Source organism: Oryctolagus cuniculus, unplaced genomic scaffold (genome assembly GCF_964237555.1).
Source record: "Oryctolagus cuniculus unplaced genomic scaffold, mOryCun1.1 SCAFFOLD_155, whole genome shotgun sequence".
Lineage (NCBI taxonomy): Eukaryota > Metazoa > Chordata > Mammalia > Lagomorpha > Leporidae > Oryctolagus > Oryctolagus cuniculus.
The window spans coordinates 30,420-48,872 of record NW_027208396.1 but is presented as its reverse complement, the minus strand read 5'-3'; the positions used below and the strand labels follow the sequence as shown (position 1 = coordinate 48,872).

The following is an 18,453-nucleotide window of genomic DNA, read 5'->3' as shown; positions in this document are numbered from 1 at the left end:
GTTGTGTTAATGACTATCAGTCATCAGCCTGTCCATCTTCTACTTTTGTCTTGTTTTCTTAGCTTTTAATTGTATGAAATATAAACTTTTTTGTTGTTAATTTTCATGCATTATCTTCTGTATATATTAAATAGGTGAAAATAGGGTGTTACCTTTACTTATAGGTCATTGAATAGCGACAGGCTTATAATTTTTGTGTAATTATTCAAGGTCTTGCCTAATCTACTTGATGAGAAAATTCAGCTACTGATTTTGAGTCCCACATAGTTGTCTATGTGAGTGTGGATGAAAAGCTCCCCCTCTCCAGCCTCCTCTCACTACGGTTGTGCATGTCCTGCTGTTGTACATTGCCTCTCACTCTTAGCTGCATGTGATCTCTGCATGAAGAAAGCCAGAGGGAATAAACTTGGAGTTTAGTTTTTCCTTATAACCTACTATCTCAGGGTATATATCCCTTCTATCTTAATATCAGTTTTCTGGTGTTATTGATCTCCTTAAATACACAAATACCTCTGGACAGCTGGGAAATCAGTCTATGCTTCACTTCCTCTGTTATATCTTCTTCAAGTTTAGTGTTTAATGTGATGCTGGCTTCATAGAAGGAGTTTGGGAGGATTCTCTCCCTTCCAATTGTTTCTAATAGTTTTAGAAGATTTGGAGAGGCCGGAGCCACGGCTCACTAGGCTAATCCTCCACCTTGCGGCGCCGGCACTCCGGGTTCTAGTCCTGGTTGGGGCGCCGGATTCTGTCCCGGTTGCCCCTCTTCCAGGCCAGCTCTCTGCTGTGGCCAAGGAGTGCAGTGGAATATGGCCCAAGTGCTTGGGCCCTGCACCCCATGGGAGACCAGGAGAAGTACCTGGCTCCTGGCTTTGGATCAGCACGGTGCGTCAGCTGCAGTGCACCGGCCGCGGCGGCCATTGGAGGGTGAACCAACGGCAAAGGAAGACCTTTCTCTCTGTCTCTCTCTCTCACAGTCCACTCTGCCAGTCAAAAACATAAATAAATAAATAAATAAATAATAAAAAAAGAAGATTTGGAGTTAGTTCTGCTTTAAATGTCTGGTGGAATTCAGCGGCAAAGCCATCCAGTCTTGATCTTTGCTTTGCTGGGAGGGTCCTTATTACTGATTTAATTTCTGTCATGTTACTGGTCTGTTTAGATTTTCTATGTCTTCATGGCTCCATTAAAGTAGGCTTTATGTGTCCAGGGATCTATCCATTTCTTCTAGGTTTCCCGGTTTGTTGTCATACAGCTCATTGTAGTAATTTCTGATGATTCTTTTTATTTCTGTGGCGGTATTTGTTACATTCCTTTTCATCTCTGTCTTTTAATCATTTATTGATTTGGGTCTCTTTTTTTTTTTTTTCAGTCAGTTGGGGAAAGGGTGTGTCAGTTTGTTTATTTTTTCAAAGAACCAGCTTTTCATTTTGCTGTTTTTTTTGTTGTTGTTGTTTCTTTCAGTTTTGTTTGTTTCTTCTCCAAGTTTAATTATTTCTTTCTCTTAACTAGTTGTTGAATAGTTTGTTGTTGTTTCTCTAGGTCCTTGAGATGCATTGATAGTTCATTTATTTGGTGCTTTTCCAATTTCTTGATGTAGGCACCAATTACTATAAACTTTCCTCTTAACACTGCTTTTGCAGAATCTCATAAATTTTGATATGATGTACTGTCACCTTCATTCATTTCCAGACATTGTTTGATTTCTCTTTGATTTCTTCATTGACCCACTGTTCATTAGGAACATGTTGTAGAGTCTCCATGTGTTTACATACATTTTACAGATTCTTGGGTTGTTGATTTCTAGTTTCATTCCATTGTGGTCCAAGAGGATGCATGGTATGTTTCAATTTTCTGAATTTGCTGAGACTTGCTTTAATGGCTTAGCATGTGGTCTATCCTAGAGAATGTCCTATGCATTGGTGAGAAGACTGTGTATTCTACATCTGTGGGAAGAAAAATTTTGTAGATATCCATGATGTAGTTTTTATTCTATATGTCATTTAACTGTTGTTGTTTCATTGCTGATTTTCTGTCTGTTCTGTACATTGCTGAAAATGGAGTATTGAAGTCCTCCATTATGATTATAGGGGCGTCTCTGTCTCCTTTTGGATCCATTATCATTTCTTTCAAATAACAAGGTACCCTGTAATTAGGTGCATATACATTTTTTTGGAAAGGCAGAGTTACATAGAGGCAGATGCAGAGAGAGAGAGAGAGGCATCTTTCGTCCACTGGTCCACTCCCCAGATGGTCACAATGGCTGGAGCTGAGCCCGTCTGAAGCCAGGTACCAGGAGCTTCTTCCCAGTCTCCCATGTGATTACAGGGGTGCAAGGACTTGGCCCATTATCCACTGCTTCCCAGGCCTTAGCAGGGAGCCACGGCTCACTAGGCTAATCCTCCACCTTGCGGCACCGGCAGAAATGGGACAGCCAGGAATCGAATTGGCACCTGTAGGTGATTGCAGTTTAAATAAAACCCAGAGAGGTGCAGGTGTCTGGGGCAGGTCTCAAGACCCTACTTGAGAAGCACACATGGACTACCCCAGTGCCTGGGTTCCAGTCCTGGCACTGCTTTCAATCTCACGTTCCTACTCAACACGCACTGTGAGAGGAAGCATGTGAACACCCAAGTGTTCCCTGACACCCAGCATGAGAGACCCAGATGCAGATCCAGGCTTCAGGCTTGGTGTCCCCGGCCTGCTGGCTTCCCAGAGAGGAAAGAGCACATGCAGTGGACCAGAGGTTACCCAGTACCTGTGATAAACAAGGCTGTTCAATGTGTGCAGAGGGAAGGTGGGCAGGAGGGCAGGTGAGTTTAGGTCTCCATTGAGAGGAGGAGCTGAGTCCTGCCCTGAAGGGGACAGAGCCAGGCATGGCTTTGAAGGACAGCAACAGTGGGAGTCCACACTTCGTGTTGCTGTGAAATAAAACCCACACTGTGGAACAGATGGGGGCACCCAGCCTGCCACCCCATCCCTGGCCTGCTTCTTGCTTCCCTAGCCCTGCCCTCAGGGAGAAGGACAGTCTCACCTGGATGGGGAGGAACCAGGATCATGATAGGTGGGCTGTGAGCCTTGTAGTACACTGAAGAGGAAAGTCTTCCCCGCTGCCTCTCTTGGGAATCCACAGTCTTGTGGCCCTGGAACCTGCCTTGGCAAAGGCCCCTTCCTACAGACACCAGCCCCTCCGAGCTGCTGTGCTTTACCATCGCTCTCAACTCTGGAGCCCAGGGTCCAGGGAAGCTGAAGTTGGGACGTGGCAAAGCCTCTCGGGACTTCTCCAGGAGGGAAACACGTCTTGGGCCAGGATACTGGGCACTGACCAGTTAGGGAACGCAGAAGCAAGGTCAGGAGAACCAAGCCCACCGGGGGCATTGCCCAGGCCACCTCTGTGACTCCCAACAGGGCTTGATTTTTGGGACCTTGTCATTGTGGTCTCACATGGGCAGGTACGCACGCCAGCAGGAACCGTGTTCCCATTGCACCTCTGACAATGGTAGCCATGTCACATGCATGCAGGGAGCTCACCCGGAGTGCCTGCATGACTGCGCTGCACATGGTCACAGTTTTATCCCATCAGGACTACTGTGAACCATTTGTCACTCCAGTAGGTGACCTTGAGATTTCTCGGAGTCACTTTTCTCTGTAACTGCCCTGAGGCCTCCAAGAATGGCCAGCCCACCCACATAAGCTGGAATACAGTGCAGCTCTGAGTGTGTCCTGATAGGAGGCAGAACAGCAAATGAGCTCTGTGATGTGTATGGGGGAGCATCGATTTTACCTTCAGATTGGAAAGGAATGATCATTAGCTAAGTATCATCCCATCTACAGCTTCCCCAGGTAGCGAACGAGAGGCCCTGTCCTCTGCTGGCAGCCTCCAGCTGACTTCCAGCTCTGTCCTGTGTTCACAGGCAGCTTTGGAAGTCCATTCTCTGGCGAGGTGACCCAGTGTCTTAACACTTGCAGGGAAACCTCAGCTACATAGCCGCCTCTGTTCTGAGCTGAACCCAGGCCACAGTTGAAATTCTGGCCCAGCTCCAACCTGCAGCTGCCTGAGTCCACACTTGGCCAGTCCCGTACACTGTGATGTCAGAGTCCTTGGCCCTTGGGGGTGGGGTCTTGTTCTCCGTTGGCAATGCAGGTGGGTATTGGGTATGGATACGCAATTCTACCTCAGTGCACATTCCAAGTGACTAGGACCTCCCTGCTGTGTGAGAGGTTTAGGAACACTCCTTTCTCTGCTCCCTCCCACTCCTCAACTCCCTCCCTCTACGCACCCCTCACCATCATCACCCCACCACCCTCTCACCTCCATCCCTCCCACACTCCAGTATCCAGCCCACATTGCCCTTTCAACCCCCCACCCCCACCAGCCTCTGGAACCAATACTCTGTTCTCTAGGTCTTGGAGGTCAGCCTTTGTCTTAGCCCCAGAGCAGTGAGAGGGGCCTGTATTTGTCATGTGACATCCTCTTGCCTGTTACCTCCATCCATCCATGCCAAGGTGTACACAGGGACGCAAACACCACACAGGACCAATTCCATGCATACAGTTCAGATTTTTATTCATGAGAAGCATAGAAAACTCTCAAGCAAATGAAAAAGCTTCAGGAGGCCCCGCTTTCGACCCCTGTTCTTGATGTGCTCTGAGGTAGGCTAGCAGGGGGCCACCTTTCGGCTGCGGGAGCCAGGGCTAGGGGTTGGGGCTGGCAGGCAGCAGGCACACAGGAGGAATCTGAGGATGCTCCTGCCAATCCTCCTGCCCAGCCCCTGCCGGCCCTTGCTCTGGACAGAGGCAGCTGCTGAGGTCCCAGGCTCCTGAGGCTCAGCTGCTGGGACCTCTGGCACCACCAGGTGCAGTCTGCTCCTGGGGCTGGGGGTGGGAGGGACGACCACAGGGACGGGCTCGGGGGCTGGGCTGGCACCAGGGCTCCTCTCCCTCAGCTGTCCAGGGAGGGAAATGGCCAGCACGGGGGCAGCAACGGCAGGCTCCGGCTCAGGTTCCAACTCTGACTCCGACTCCAGATCCAACTCCAGCTCGGGCATGGGCTCCAGCTCCAGCACCAGCTCTGAATCCGACTCCGCCTCGGACTCAGACCCCAGCTCAGGCTCGGGCTCCCTGTGTCCCTGAGGAGAGAGGGGAAGACGGGTGAGGAGGACAGGTGCACTCCGGACCTCCCTCATGCCCACAAAACCATGAAGCTGTGCGGGGAGACCACGGCCAGACCCACGCTCTGCCAACAGGGCTGTACCTGCTCCAGGCTCCGGGAGTCCGGCTGCAGGGACATCCGGCTGGATCCTCCAGGACCAGATGGCACCGAGGCTCCAGCGTCCGGAAGCAGACCCAGGCCCGCCAGGTACTCCTGGGCCTCTGGGTCCTCGGGAACCCCCAGGGGCTGCACCACGGTCACCTCCTCGCCCTCAGCTTCCTCTCGTAAGGGGTCAAACCACCATTGCTGGCGGGCAGATTCCGCTGTAGGCCTGTCGCAGGGGTCTGGGCTGAGGAGTGAGCTCAGGAGCTCCTCCAGGGCTGGGCTGGCCGCACACGGGAGCTCGTAGCTCCCCCTCTGGATGCAGTCCCGCAGCTCCTCCCGGTCCTTCCCGCTGAAGGGCATGGCCCCCGCCAGCATGACAAAGAGGATGACCCCCAGGCTCCAAAGGTCTGCTGCGAATGGATCATACGGCTCCTGCCGGAACACCTCGGGGGCGCTGTACTTTGGGGTCCCGCAGAAGCCGGACACTAGCTCGCCCTCGGGCAGCTGCCAGCTGAGCCCAAAGTCCACCAGCTTGACATTCATGTCTGAGTCCAGCAGTAGGTTTTTCAGCTTGAGGTCCCTGTGGGCCACGCGCTGCTCATGGCAGTGGCCCACGGCCGCCAGGATCTGATCAAATATAACCATGGCCTCGGGCTCTGGCAGGCCACCCCGGCTCATCACGTACTGGTGGAGGCTGCCCCTTTGCGCCAGCTCCAACACCAGGCAGTGGTGTTGGCCGACGCAACCCACCTCCAGCAGCTTGATGATGTTCTCGTGGCTCAGGAGCTGCATGATGCTGGCCTCTTGCATCACTCGCCTGGCGCCGAAAGGGTCCCTCTCGTCTTCCTTGAACAGCTTCGCGGCCACCAGCCGCTGGCTGGACGGCTGGCAGGCCAGCAGCACCCTGCTGAAGCTGCCCCTGCCCAGGACTGACAGAAACTGGAGATCAAGCTGACGGCTGGTGTCGACATCCAGGTCCTCACGGCCTTCCAGGCTGGTGTCCCTAACTACACTCTCTGCTCTGCTCTGGCTAATATTCCTGTCCATAGACGCTAACTAAGGAGCTACCCTAACTACAATAACTAAGAAAATAAAGGGACAACAAGGGGACTACCTGCTGATCTGACTATAGTGGCACACTAGCTATACTAACTACACTAATCACACACAGTGGCAAGACTAAGTCCTATCTAACCAAAACAGAAAACAAAAACCAGAAAAACTCCAAAAAAACAAATACTGAATAGCTACACTAACACTATGAAATCTAGCAGCACTGTCTAGCTAAAGATGGGGGAAGCCAAAAAGAAAAAAAACTGCAAAAAAAGACACACTGGGCCAAAAAAGAAATAGGAGGAAAAAAACAAACTAAAACAAAATGGGGAAAAGAAAAAAACAAATAGAACAAGAAACAAACAAACAAACAAAACAGCACACCAACACCAACCAACACAAGTGCAAGCAAAGAGGGGTCCAAGTCACACAGGTCACCGAAATAGCTCCCTGGTAAAGCGGACAAAAACCTGGGCCACGCAGCCGCTTATATAGGTGTGTGGAATCCTGTCATCATAGGGCTCCTTATGAAGTCAGAGGGAGAAATGGACCAATGGCAGTGCAGCAGGGACTTGCACGAATTTCTATTTCATGACAGTTGGTCTTTATGAAGTCAGAGCCAGGCGGGGACCAATCAAGGTTGAGCGGCAGCCAAGAACTCCAAGAGGTTTTGGTTAGGTTTGTGATACAGATTGATGTTTATTTTTTGAGACATTAAAACATGTAGGATGCCCCAATATATTATGGAAGTATGTGATCAATGTCTTCCTATGAAGTCAGAGCGAGAAATGGACCAATAGCAGTCCAGCAAGGACTTGCATGAATTTGTATTTCATGACAGTTGGTCCTTAGGAAGTCAGAGCAAGGCAGGGACCAGTCACAGCCACGGCTAATCCTCAGGAGTTTTCTCAAAAACCTTCCAGTTAAACAAAACCAAGGACCCATGAACTTTTGGCTTAGGGTGGTAATAGATTGACGTTTATATTTTGAGACATTAAAACATGTAGGATGCTCCAGTGGCCTTTTCTTTTCTCATTTAAAGAGTGATAACAGCTCTTAGGTCTTTAAAGACTTCTGTCTGCAATCAAGATACACATCCAGTTTTTTGAATCTCTGAATTGTAGGTCTCAGAATGATGTTACTACTTCTCTAGCATCCTGATAACCTTGACAAAGTGTTCTGTTGCCTGTGGCACCACCAGACGCATTATTCACATGGACAGAGCTGAGAGGAAGGGAATCTCTGATCATCCTTTCCCCCTAAGACCATCACTGGAATTCTTGTTAGAAACCCTGGAGAACCAGAAGGTAGCTGGGTTGGCATAGGTCAGGTGTGGAAGGCCATCTAAGTGCAGCTGAGAGAGCTGCTTTCTCCAAATTGTCCTTAGAATAGCAGGGAGAAATCGAGACATTTCCAGATGTCTCAGGATTTCTGAGCTACTCTTTTTTTTTTTTTCCACAGACAGAGTGGACAGTGAAATAGACAGAGAGAAAGGTCTTCCTTTACCGTTGGTTCACCCTCCAACGGCCACCGCGGCCAGTGCACCACGCTGATCCGAAGCCAGGAGCCAGGTGCCTCTCCTGGTCATTCCTCAGTGTTTGTTCTGGAGGCTGGATGACTAAAATCAGGTCTGCAGCAGACTTGATGTCTAAAAAGCACTCCCTCTCTGCTGCTGCCGTGCCTTCTTCAGAGAGAGATGGTAAGATGGAAAGGCTGGTGGTTTGCTGTGGTTGGTTGAAGCCAAGTACATGTGTGGAAAAATTGCATTGTAGCCCTTGAAAAAGTACCGCATCTTATTTCAACACTCACCCGTAAATTTTAAGGAAAGATCATGCCTTCCTGGGGTGTCCTCAGATTGTTTAATCACAACCTCACCCCTTCAAGCACTTTTAGACAGTCACGTATTCTGGGGCCTACAATGGAGTCCAGCAGGTTAAACCCTGCTACAGCAGCATCACATGTGGGCACTGATTGGAGGCCTGGGTGCTCCACTTCCAATCCAGCTCCCTGCTATTGTGCCTGGGAAAGCAGCAGTAGATGGCCCAAGTATTTGGGCCTCTGCCACCCATGTGGAGGATCTGAATGGAGTTCAGGACAGACCTGAGCCAGCCCTGGTAATTGTGGCTCCTTGGGGAGTGAACCAGCAGTTGGAAGATATCCCTTTCCCCTCTGCCCTCTGCCCTGTTCCCCCTCTCATGCTGTATCTCTGACTTTCAAGTAAGTATCTAACTCTTTTTATTTTAGAAAAAATGAACCCACTCATCCTGTGAAAGAGAATGGAGCCCTAGTCCTGCATTCCCCACCTCTATACTGTAGCATTGACCCTGCAGTTTGAACATGAAGTCTGGAGGGACATGGACATTCCTCACCACTAGTCCTGCTCTGCATGAAAGGAATCTTTGAGGCTGAACTACAGGATGGTGAATCCGAAAAGGAATACGATCTCTGGGAAGGCTAATTGTCTGGTATGATCAACTTACGCTGAGTGTATGTGTTGAAATAGTGAACTGTAACCATAAAACAAGTAGTACATGCTAATCTCATATCTAAAATACTCTTTAATTTCTATCATCAATGATGTATACTTTCAATTGTAGAGATCTTTTACCTCTTTGGTCACAGGTATTCCCATTATTTTCCTTTTTTCTTAGTGTAGCTGTTGAACATGGGATTGGCTTTCTACTGGTTAGTGTATGTTGACTTTGCAGCCTGAAACTTTGCTGATTGTGTTAGTTCTCTCAGCATTCTGGTAGAGTCTTTGGGGAGATTTCTATATGTAAGATCATTCATTAGCCAAAAGTGACAGTTTGGCCTCTCTTCAATTTAGGTGCCCTTGATTTTTTCTCTTGCCTAATTTCTCTAGCTAGTATTTCCAGGACAATGTGGAACAAAACTTGAATGATTTTAAAAAAGAATCTGCATAACTTTAGTACCTTTTAGCATCAATGTTGGTTTTACAATGTCTAGAAATACGGTTTCATTTCAAGGTGTATTTCTTCAGTTTTTAAACTGAATTTTCCAGTATAGGAATCAAATTATTAAACTGGACTTACTGATTTTATATAGTCTAATTATAGTAGAATAAACAGGATTTATAGGTCTGTTATCTCTGAGATCAGCCGGTAGTACTTCTCTTTAAGAAATACAGAAAGTGGCACCAGTGTACTGGCATGGTAGGTAAAGCCATCCCTTGCTGGCATCCCCTATGGGCGCTGCATCGTGTCATAGCTGCTCCAGTTCTGACCCAGCTCCCTGATTATTGCCTAGGCAAAGCACAAGTCTTTGCACCCCTGCCACCCAACCGTGAGACCCATATAATGCTCCTGCTCCCTGGCTTTGGCCTGGCCCAGCCCTGGCTGTTGTGGCTTTCAGAGGAGTGAACCAGTGTATGGAATATTTCTCTCAGTCTCACTTTCTCTTTCTGGAGCTCTGGCTTTAAATAAATAATCTCTCTTTTTTAAGACAGAAGTACAGAAATAGCTTCAATTTTATTTTAGTTAATAATTCTAGTTCAGGATTGACTTAGTTTGACTAAAGGTGACATTTTCTTTTCTGACACGTGGTGAATGGTGTTTTCAGATTCTCTAACTGTCAAAAACAACGATGTCAAGAAAACAATAATGTGGGCATTTGTAATAAATACTTTCTCCTATGAACTCTAGGTTATTTCATGTCATCTATTAATATTGAAGTACATGGCACACATTAAGTGCATACATGGTCTGTTTTTATACCTTAAGTTATATTTTCCTGGCTGGCGCCACGGCTCAATAGGCTAATCCTCCGCCTGTGGTGCCAGCACACCGGGTTCTAGTCCTGGTCGGGGCGCCGGATTCTGTCCCGGTTGCCCCTCTTCCAGTTCAGCTCTCTGCTGTGGCCTGGGAGTGCAGTGGAGGATGGCCCAGGTGCTTGGGCCCTGCACCCGCATGGGAGACCAGGGGAAGCACCTGGCTCCTGCCATCGGATCAGCGTGGTGCGCCGGCCACAGCGGCCATTGGGGGGTAAACCAATGAAAAAGGAAGACCTTTCTGTCTCTCTCTCTCACTGTCCACTCTGCCTGTCAAAAAAATAAATAAATAAAAAAGATACATTTTCCTCACTTAAAAATTCAGCATTTATTTGAGGGCAGAGGGGAAGAAACAGACAAACACAGAGGTAGACAGACAGACAGATGGAGAGTGCCATCTGGTAATTCACTCCTTAAATTCCAGCAACAGCCGTGGAAGTGCTGCAGCTGGAAGCCAGGATCTTGGGGCCAGGACACAACAACACAGCGCAGGACTTCTACATCATTAATCAAAACCCATTTTTTTAAAAGATTTATTTTATTTATTTGAAAGACAGAGTTACAGAAAGAGGTAGAGACAGAGAGAGGTCCTCCATCCACTGGTTCACTTCCCATATGGCTGCAATAGCCAGAACTGCACCCATGTAAAGCCAGGAGCCAGGAGCTTCTTCTGGGTCTCCCACGTTGGTGCAGGGGCCCAAGGACTTGTGCCACCTTCTGCTTTCCCAGGTCGTAGTAGAGAGCTGTATTGGAAGTAGAGTAGACGGAAGTGGAACCAGTCCCTATATGGGATGCTGGCACTGTAGGTGGCACTTTACATTCTCAGCCACAGTGCTGGACCCATGTGGTATCTTTTTTTTTTTTTTTTTTTTTTTAAGATATATTTTGGGCCGGTGCCGCGGCTCACTAGGCTAATCCTCTGCCTTGCGGCGCCGGCACACCGGGTTCTAGTCCTAGTCGGGGCGCCGGATTCTGTCCCGGTTGCCCCTCTTCCAGGCCAGCTCTCTGCTGTGGCCAGGGAGTGCAGTGGAGGATGGCCCGAGTACTTGGGCCCTGCACCCGCATGGGAGACCAGGAGAAGTACCTGGCTCCTGCCATCGGATCAGCGCGGTGCGCAGGCTGCAGCACGCCAGCCGCAGCGGCCATTGGAGGGTGAACCAATGGCAAAAGGAAGACCTTTCTCTCTGTCTCTCTCTCTCTCTCACTGTCCACTCTGCCTTTCAAAAAAAAAAAAAAAGATATATTTTGTTTTATTTGTTTGAAAGGCAGAGTAAAGGGGGCAGAGTTGGGGGAAAGTTGGGGCATTGAAGAAAATCTTCCATCTACTAGTTCACTCCCAAATAGGCACAACTGCAGGGGCTATTCCAGGCCAAAGCCAGGAACCTGGAACTCCATCCAGGTCTCCCATATGGGTGGCAGGGGTCCAAACACTTCAGCTATCTTCTGCTGCTTTTAAGGCACAGTGGCAGGGAGCTGAGTTGGAAGCAGAGCAGCCAGGCCTCAAAACTTTCCTCTGATAGTAGATGCCACCATTGCAAGTGGCAACTTAACCCGTTATGCCACAACACTTAATAACGAGGCTATCTACTCCCTAAAAAATACCATAAAAGTTAGGTATTACTATAGCATCAGTGTGTCTCATACAGCACAGCTAGCGTTTGGCCAGGTTGAAGCCAGAAGTCAGGAGCACCATCCAAATCTCCCATGTTCGTGGATGGGGCCCAAGTACTTTGGCCATCTTGCCAGGCAAACTTGCAGAAAGCTGGAAGGGAAGTGAAACAGCCAGGACTTGACTGGGGGCTCTGATATGGGATTCAGACTTCACAAGCAGGAGCTTAACTAGCGGCACCACATGACTTTCCTCTGCATAGTACGTTTCTTTGTATTGGTGGGTCATTCTCCAGTGTACGGATGTACCACAGCCTGCTTATCCACTTGTCCATTGAGGGACAACTTGGTGGCTTCCAATTTTTGAAGATTATGAAAATAATTACTATAAACATTCTTATATAGATTTTTGCAGTAGTATAAAATTCTAAATCAAAAGGGGACATACCTAGGAGCATGATCTATAGTAAGATGTTAGGTTTATAAGAAACTACCAGATTGTCTTTCTAAAGCGGCTGTACCATTTTTGCACCCCTACCAGGAATAAATGACAGTTTTCCTGTTATTCCATGTTCTTGCCAGCATTTGTTATTCAGTTCTTTGGATTTAAGAATTTTTTTTTTTTTTGACAGGCAGAGTGGACAGTGAAAGAGAGAGACAGAGAGAGAAAGGTCTTCCTTTGCCGTTGGTTCACCCTCCAATGGCCGCCGCTGTAGCCGGCGCACCGCGCTGATCCAATGGCAGGAGCCAGGAGCCAGGTGCTTTTCCTGGTCTCCCATGGGGTGCAGGGCCCAAGCACCTGGGCCATCCTCCACTGCACTCTCTGGCCACAGCAGAGGGCTGGCCTGGAAGAGGGGCAACCGGGACAGAATCCGGCGCCCCGACCGGGACTAGAACCCGGTGTGCCGGCGCTGCTAGGCGGAGGATTAGCCTAGTGAGCCGTGGCGCCGGCTGGATTTAAGAATTTCTAATAGGTATGTACTGGTATCTTGTTAATGTTCAGTTCTTTAATGTCCTATGCTATTGACCATAGGCATAGGAAAATTCCTATGCTTTTCTTGTCTGTGTATATAGTCTTCCATATAGTCTTCCACCGAGTATTTGTTCATAACTTCTACCGGCTCCTTAATGTGGTTGTTTCCTAATTGTTGAATATTATGTTTTCTTTGTATATATTAGGTATGACACCTTCATCTGGTGTTTGCAAGTATGTCTCCAGTATTTGGTTTACATTTTTGTTCTCTTTATAGTGCTTTTGTGCGGCAGGAGTTTTTGAATTTAATAAATTCCAAATTTATTTTTTTCCTTCACAGAAATTTTTTGGTTCTTCCGTATAGTTTGTCATGATCAAGTACAGGATCAAGAAGGTAATCTCCAATTTTACCTTATGGAAATTTTATAATATTGCTTTCTGCACCTTGGTCTGTGATTCATTTTGTATAAGTTTATGTAAAAGATATGAAGGTTCTGTTTAGATTCTTTATTTTTGCATAGGCACGACCATTTGTATTACTACCATTTGAATTGTGGAGACATATTTATAGAATTTCTTCTTTTTAAATTAGCACATAATACTTGTGTATATTTATAAGGTATGTTGTAATGATTCAATGCATGTATGCAACATGCAATAATCGAATAAAGGTAATTATCATTTGCATCTTGTTAAGCATTCACTATTTCTTTTCTTGAGAGTCTTTAAAATCTCTTTTCCTGATTCTTTATAAAATACCTGGTAAATTGTAACCCTAGCATTTTTTTCCTCCTACCTAACTGCCTTTTTTTTTTAATTTTATAACTTTTATTTAATGAATATAAATTTCCAAAGTACAGCTTATGAATTACAATGGATTCCCCCCCATAACTTCCCTCCCACCTGTAACCCTCCCCTCTCCCACTCCCTCTCCCCTTCCAATCACATCAAGATTCATTTCCAATTATCTTTATATACAGAAGATCAGTTTAGCATATATTAAGTAAAGCTTTCAACAGTTGACACCCACACAGAAACAGGAAGTGTGAAATACTGTTTGAGTACTAGTTATAGCATTAAATCACAATGTACAGCACATTTAGGACGGAGATCCTACATGAGGAGTAAGTACACAGTGACTCCTGTTGTTGACTGAACAAATTGACACTCAGTTATGGCATCAGTAATCACCCTAGGCTCTTGTCATGAGTTGCCAAGGCTATGGAGGCCTTTTGAGTTCACCAACTCTGATCTTACTTAGACAAGGTCATAGTGAAAGTGGAAGTTCTCTTCTCCCTTCAGAGAAAGGTACCTCCTTCTTTGATGACCTATTCTTTCCACTGGGATCACACTCGCAGAGATCTTTCATTTAGGTCCCCCCCCCCCCAGAGTGTCTTGGCTTTTCATGCCTAAAATACTCTCATGGGCTCTTCAGCCAGATCTGACTGCCTTAAGGGCTGATTCTGAAGCCAGAGTGCTGTTTAGGACATCTGCCATTCTATGAGTCTGCTGTGTATCCTGCTTCCTATGTTGGATCGTTCTCTCCCTTTTTGATTCTGTCAGTTAGTATTTGCAGACACTTGTCTTGTTTGTGTGATCCCTTTGACTCTTAGTCCTATCATTATGATCAGTTGTGAACAAAAATTGATCACTTGGACTAGTGAGATGGCATTGGTACATGCCACCTTGATGGGATTGAATTGGAATCCCCTGGCACGTTTCTAACTCTAATATTTGGGGCAAGTCCGATTGAGAATGTCCCAAATTGTATATCTCCTCCCTCTCTTATTCCCACTGTTATATTTAACAGGGATCACTTTTCAGTTAACTTTAACCACCTAAGAATAATTGTGTGTTAATTACAGAGTTCAACCAATAGTATTAAATAGAACAAAAAAAAAATACTAAAAGGGATAAAGTATTAAGTTGTACATCGGCCGTCAGGGCAAGGGCTGATCAAGTCACTGTTTCTCATAGTGTCCATTTCACTTCAACAGGTTTCCTTTTTGGTGCTCTGTTAGTTGTCACCGATCAGGGAGAACATATGATATTTATCCCTTTGGGACTGGCTTATTTCACTCAGCATGATGTTTTCCAGAGTCCTCCATTTTGTTGCAAATGACCGGATTTCATTGTTTTTTCACTGCTATGTAGTATTCTATAGAGTACATGTCCCATAATTTCTTTATCCAGTCTACTGTTGATGGGCATTTAGGTTGATTCACGGTGTCTTTTTTTTAAAAATGTATTTATTTGAAAGTTAGAGGTTTTTTTTTTTTTTTTTTTTTTTTGACAGGCAGAGTTAGACAGAGAGAGAGAGACAGAGAGAAAGGTCTTCCTTCCGTTGGTTCACCCCCAAATGGCTGCTATGGCCGGTGCACTGCACTGATCCGAAGCCAGGAGCCATACAGGTATAGGGCCCAAGCCCTTGGGCCATCCTCCACTGCTTTCCTGGGCCACTGCAGAGAGTTGGACTGGAAGAGGAGCAACCAGGACAGAACTGGTGCCCCAACCTGGACTGGAACCCGGGGTGCCAGCGCTGCAGGCGGAGGATTAGCCTAGTGAACCATGGCGCCGGTGAAAGTTAGACTTCTACAGACAGGGAAGGAGGGGCAGAGAGAAAGAGAGAGAGACAGAGAAAGAGAGAGAGGTCTTCAATCCATTGGCTCACTTCCCAATTGATCATAACGGTCGGAGCTGTGGCGATCCAAAGCCTGGAGCCAGGAAGCAGGAACTTCTTCACGGTCTCCCATTTGGGAGCAGGGGCTCAAGGACCCTGGCCAACTTCCACTGCTTTATCAGGCCATAGCAGAGAGCTGGATTGCAAGTGGAGCAGGTGGGACTTGACCTGGTACACACATGGGATTCCAGCACTGCAGGTGACATCCTTACCCATGACACCACAACACTGCCCCTAACTGTCTTCTAATACCCTTATGTAGCCTCTCATTATCCTTCTTGCCACCTTCCCTTATATTCTCTAATGACCCATTTTGATGGGTTAAGGAAGGAGATGTGATGTAGTTATGGCATCTGAAAGCTGGACCTGGAGAGAGGTCTTTAGGTCGTTGGGGGCTGGTCCTCCAAATGAGTTCCCACAAGAGGGGAGGCTGCATAAGCCAAGAGTCCTTCCTTTGTCTGTTTGCTTCCAGGTCCACCGTGCAATGCTTCCTGCATACACACTGCATCATTGCTGGCTTCCATCACACACCAGGCTAGTGGGACCACCTGATCCTGAACCGTAAACCTCAAACTGTAAGACATAATGATGTGTCCCCTTCCCAAGAAGTTATTTTCCAGTATTTCAAATTAGCAAGTAACTGACTGTCACACTGATAGATAGGAAAGCAATTTGCTCTGTATTTACCTGAATTACTGGGGACATGATGTAATCGCTTAATAATTCTAGGAATTTGTTTTCTATCAGCTGAGGTTTCTTCATTAGATGATCATGTCATCAGTAAAAAAAAAAAAGTTTTATGGTTGCCTTCCTGATGGTTATGCATTTCTTTTATTTTTTTTCTTGCATTGCTTTTCTTTGTATTATTGCATTAGCTTGGAATTACAGCACAGTGCCAACAGGAGAGGTGAGATACAGCATCCTTTTCTAGTTGCTGATTCTAGAGATCAAGTGTCTGGTTTCTCAACATTAGGTACAATACGAGCTGTGTTTGTAGGCATTCTTTATCAAGTGAGGAAGTTCCCCTCCCTTGTCTTTGATTATTTCTTAGTCACTCTAAAGGATTTTATTGGATGGTCCACAAATGATCCCTAAATTTAGAACCAGCTTGAATGATCATATTGATACTAGACCTGTTCTTCTACAGATGGGCTAGTTTCTTTAGGAAACCACAATGATGAAAATCTGAACTAAACTATTCATGTACATATTTGCATATCTAGTGTTCAGTGCATTGAATTTAGCATGCTTCTCTTGAGTTCCAACTGTGTGCAGAAAGGTATATAATCAAGGTAAATTTAAAGAATTCCATATAAAATAAGTGAGTTTGACTTTTAAAAATATTTATTTTGTTCATTTGAAAGGCACAGTGAGAGAGACTGAAAACACATTCACACACACACACAGAGCGAACAAGAGAGAGGGAGAGAGAGATTGATTTTCCATCTTCCATAGAATTGATACACAATAATTGAATTTTTTTCTTTTGTTAATACTTTCATTTAATAAATGCATTTTTCATAGTTTCAACTTTTAGAATACAGTGTTTCTTTCCCCTCCCACCCCCACTCCCATACCACCTCCTACCACCTCTCCCATTCCCTTCTTCATTATGGTTCATTTTTAGTTATTTTTATACACAGAGGACCAACACTCTATGTTAAGTACTGATTTCAACAGTTTGCACCCACACCCACACACAGCACATAGAGTACAGTTTGAGAACAATTTCTGCAGTTAATTCTCATAGTACAACTCATTAAGGATGGACATGGGGATTAAGTGCACAGTGATTTCTGTTGTTCCTTTACCAAGAAACACTCTTTATTTATAACGTCCGTGATCACTAGAGGCTCTTGCCATGGGCTGCCAAGCCTTTTGTGACGACAGACTCCATCAGTATTTGGACACAGCCATAAGCAAAGTGGAAGTTCTCTCCTCCCTTTAGAGAGAAGTACATCCTTCTTTGATGGCCCCTTCTTTCCACTGAGGTATCATGGAGATCCTTCGTGTAGGATTATTTTTTGTCACAGTCTTGGCTTTCTTTGCCTGCAATGCTCTTAGAGGCCTTTCAGCCATACCAGGAAGCCTTAAGGATTGATTCTGAGGTCAGAGCGTTACTTACAGTGAATGTCATTCTAGGAGTCTGCTGTGTGGACTGCTTCTCATATTGGACATGCCCTCCTTGTTAATTTTGTCTATTATTATTACCAGGCACTTGATGTTATTTATATGATCACTTTACAGTTAAATCTATCTATATGTTGACTTTAACATTTAATAGGATCACTTTAACCATTAAGATGGCATTTTTACCGCCACTTTTGATGGGAGTGGAGTCCCATATCAAGTTTTTAGGCTGTACCCTTACAAGTAAGTCTGTAGGACTGTATGCAGAACTATATGGATTTACAGGTATAGACTACCTCCTCCCTTTCTTATTCCCACTCTTACTTTTTAATGGGATCTTTTCTCAATTGACTTAATATACATATGATTAACTCTATGTTACTTAAAGAGTTCAATATTAGTATGAAGAAGAGAAAAGCAAAAGAAAGAAAAAAACAGAGAAAAAAAGAAAACACTAAATAAAAACCAAGAATAAAAAACTGTCCCTCACTTTTAAAGCACAGGATTTGCTTTTTTTATATATAAACATGAAACTATCACTAGAAACAAAATAGAAATTATATCCATTGTCCCCAAAGTTCCCTTGTGGCCAAAAAAGCAGCATATTTTAAGGTGGAATTCATGTAATACATGCTAGAGTACAGAATAAATGAATACAGAAATAAATCCATATATCTTATTCTGATTTTTGGAAAGAGTACCGAGATTATTCAAAGTAGTGGGAATAGTGTTTTTGACAAATGCTATTGGATATCCACATGCAGAAGAATGATGTTGAACTCCTACCTCATACTGTATGGTAATGTACTCTATTTAAATCAACAATCTAAATATGAAGGTTAAAAGCAATAAAACTCAGAGACAAAAGCGTAAGGGTGAATCTTCATGATCTTGGATTAAGCAAAGGATTCTTAGGACACTAGAACACTGAGCAACAACAGCAACAAAACAGATCCATTGCATCTCAT

At 45.6% G+C, this 18,453-nt stretch overlaps 1 protein-coding gene across 1 annotated transcript; it reads right to left on the bottom strand.

Moving 5' to 3' along the window:
- Positions 1-4,530: 4,530 nt before the first annotated feature.
- LOC127487759 (MAP/microtubule affinity-regulating kinase 3) lies at positions 4,531-6,786 on the bottom strand. Its single transcript, XM_051834398.2, has 2 exons — positions 5,252-6,786; positions 4,531-5,126 (listed from the first exon to the last, which is right to left on the bottom strand). Exons 1-2 carry the CDS (start codon positions 6,299-6,301, stop codon positions 4,656-4,658), a joined length of 1,521 nt encoding a protein of 506 aa, XP_051690358.2. The 5' UTR covers positions 6,302-6,786; the 3' UTR covers positions 4,531-4,655.
- Positions 6,787-18,453: the final 11,667 nt, after the last annotated feature.

What these genes read in the sequence shown, in the direction of transcription:
- LOC127487759 (XM_051834398.2), bottom strand. Translation starts at nt 6,301, where the DNA reads ATGGACAGGAATATTAGCCAGAGCAGAGCAGAGAGTGTAGTTAGGGAC. An exon ending in ACTCCCGGAGCCTGGAGCAG is followed by an intron (nt 5,127 to 5,251) that starts GTACAGCCCTGT and finishes CTCTCTCCTCAG; the next exon opens with GGACACAGGGAGCCCGAGCC.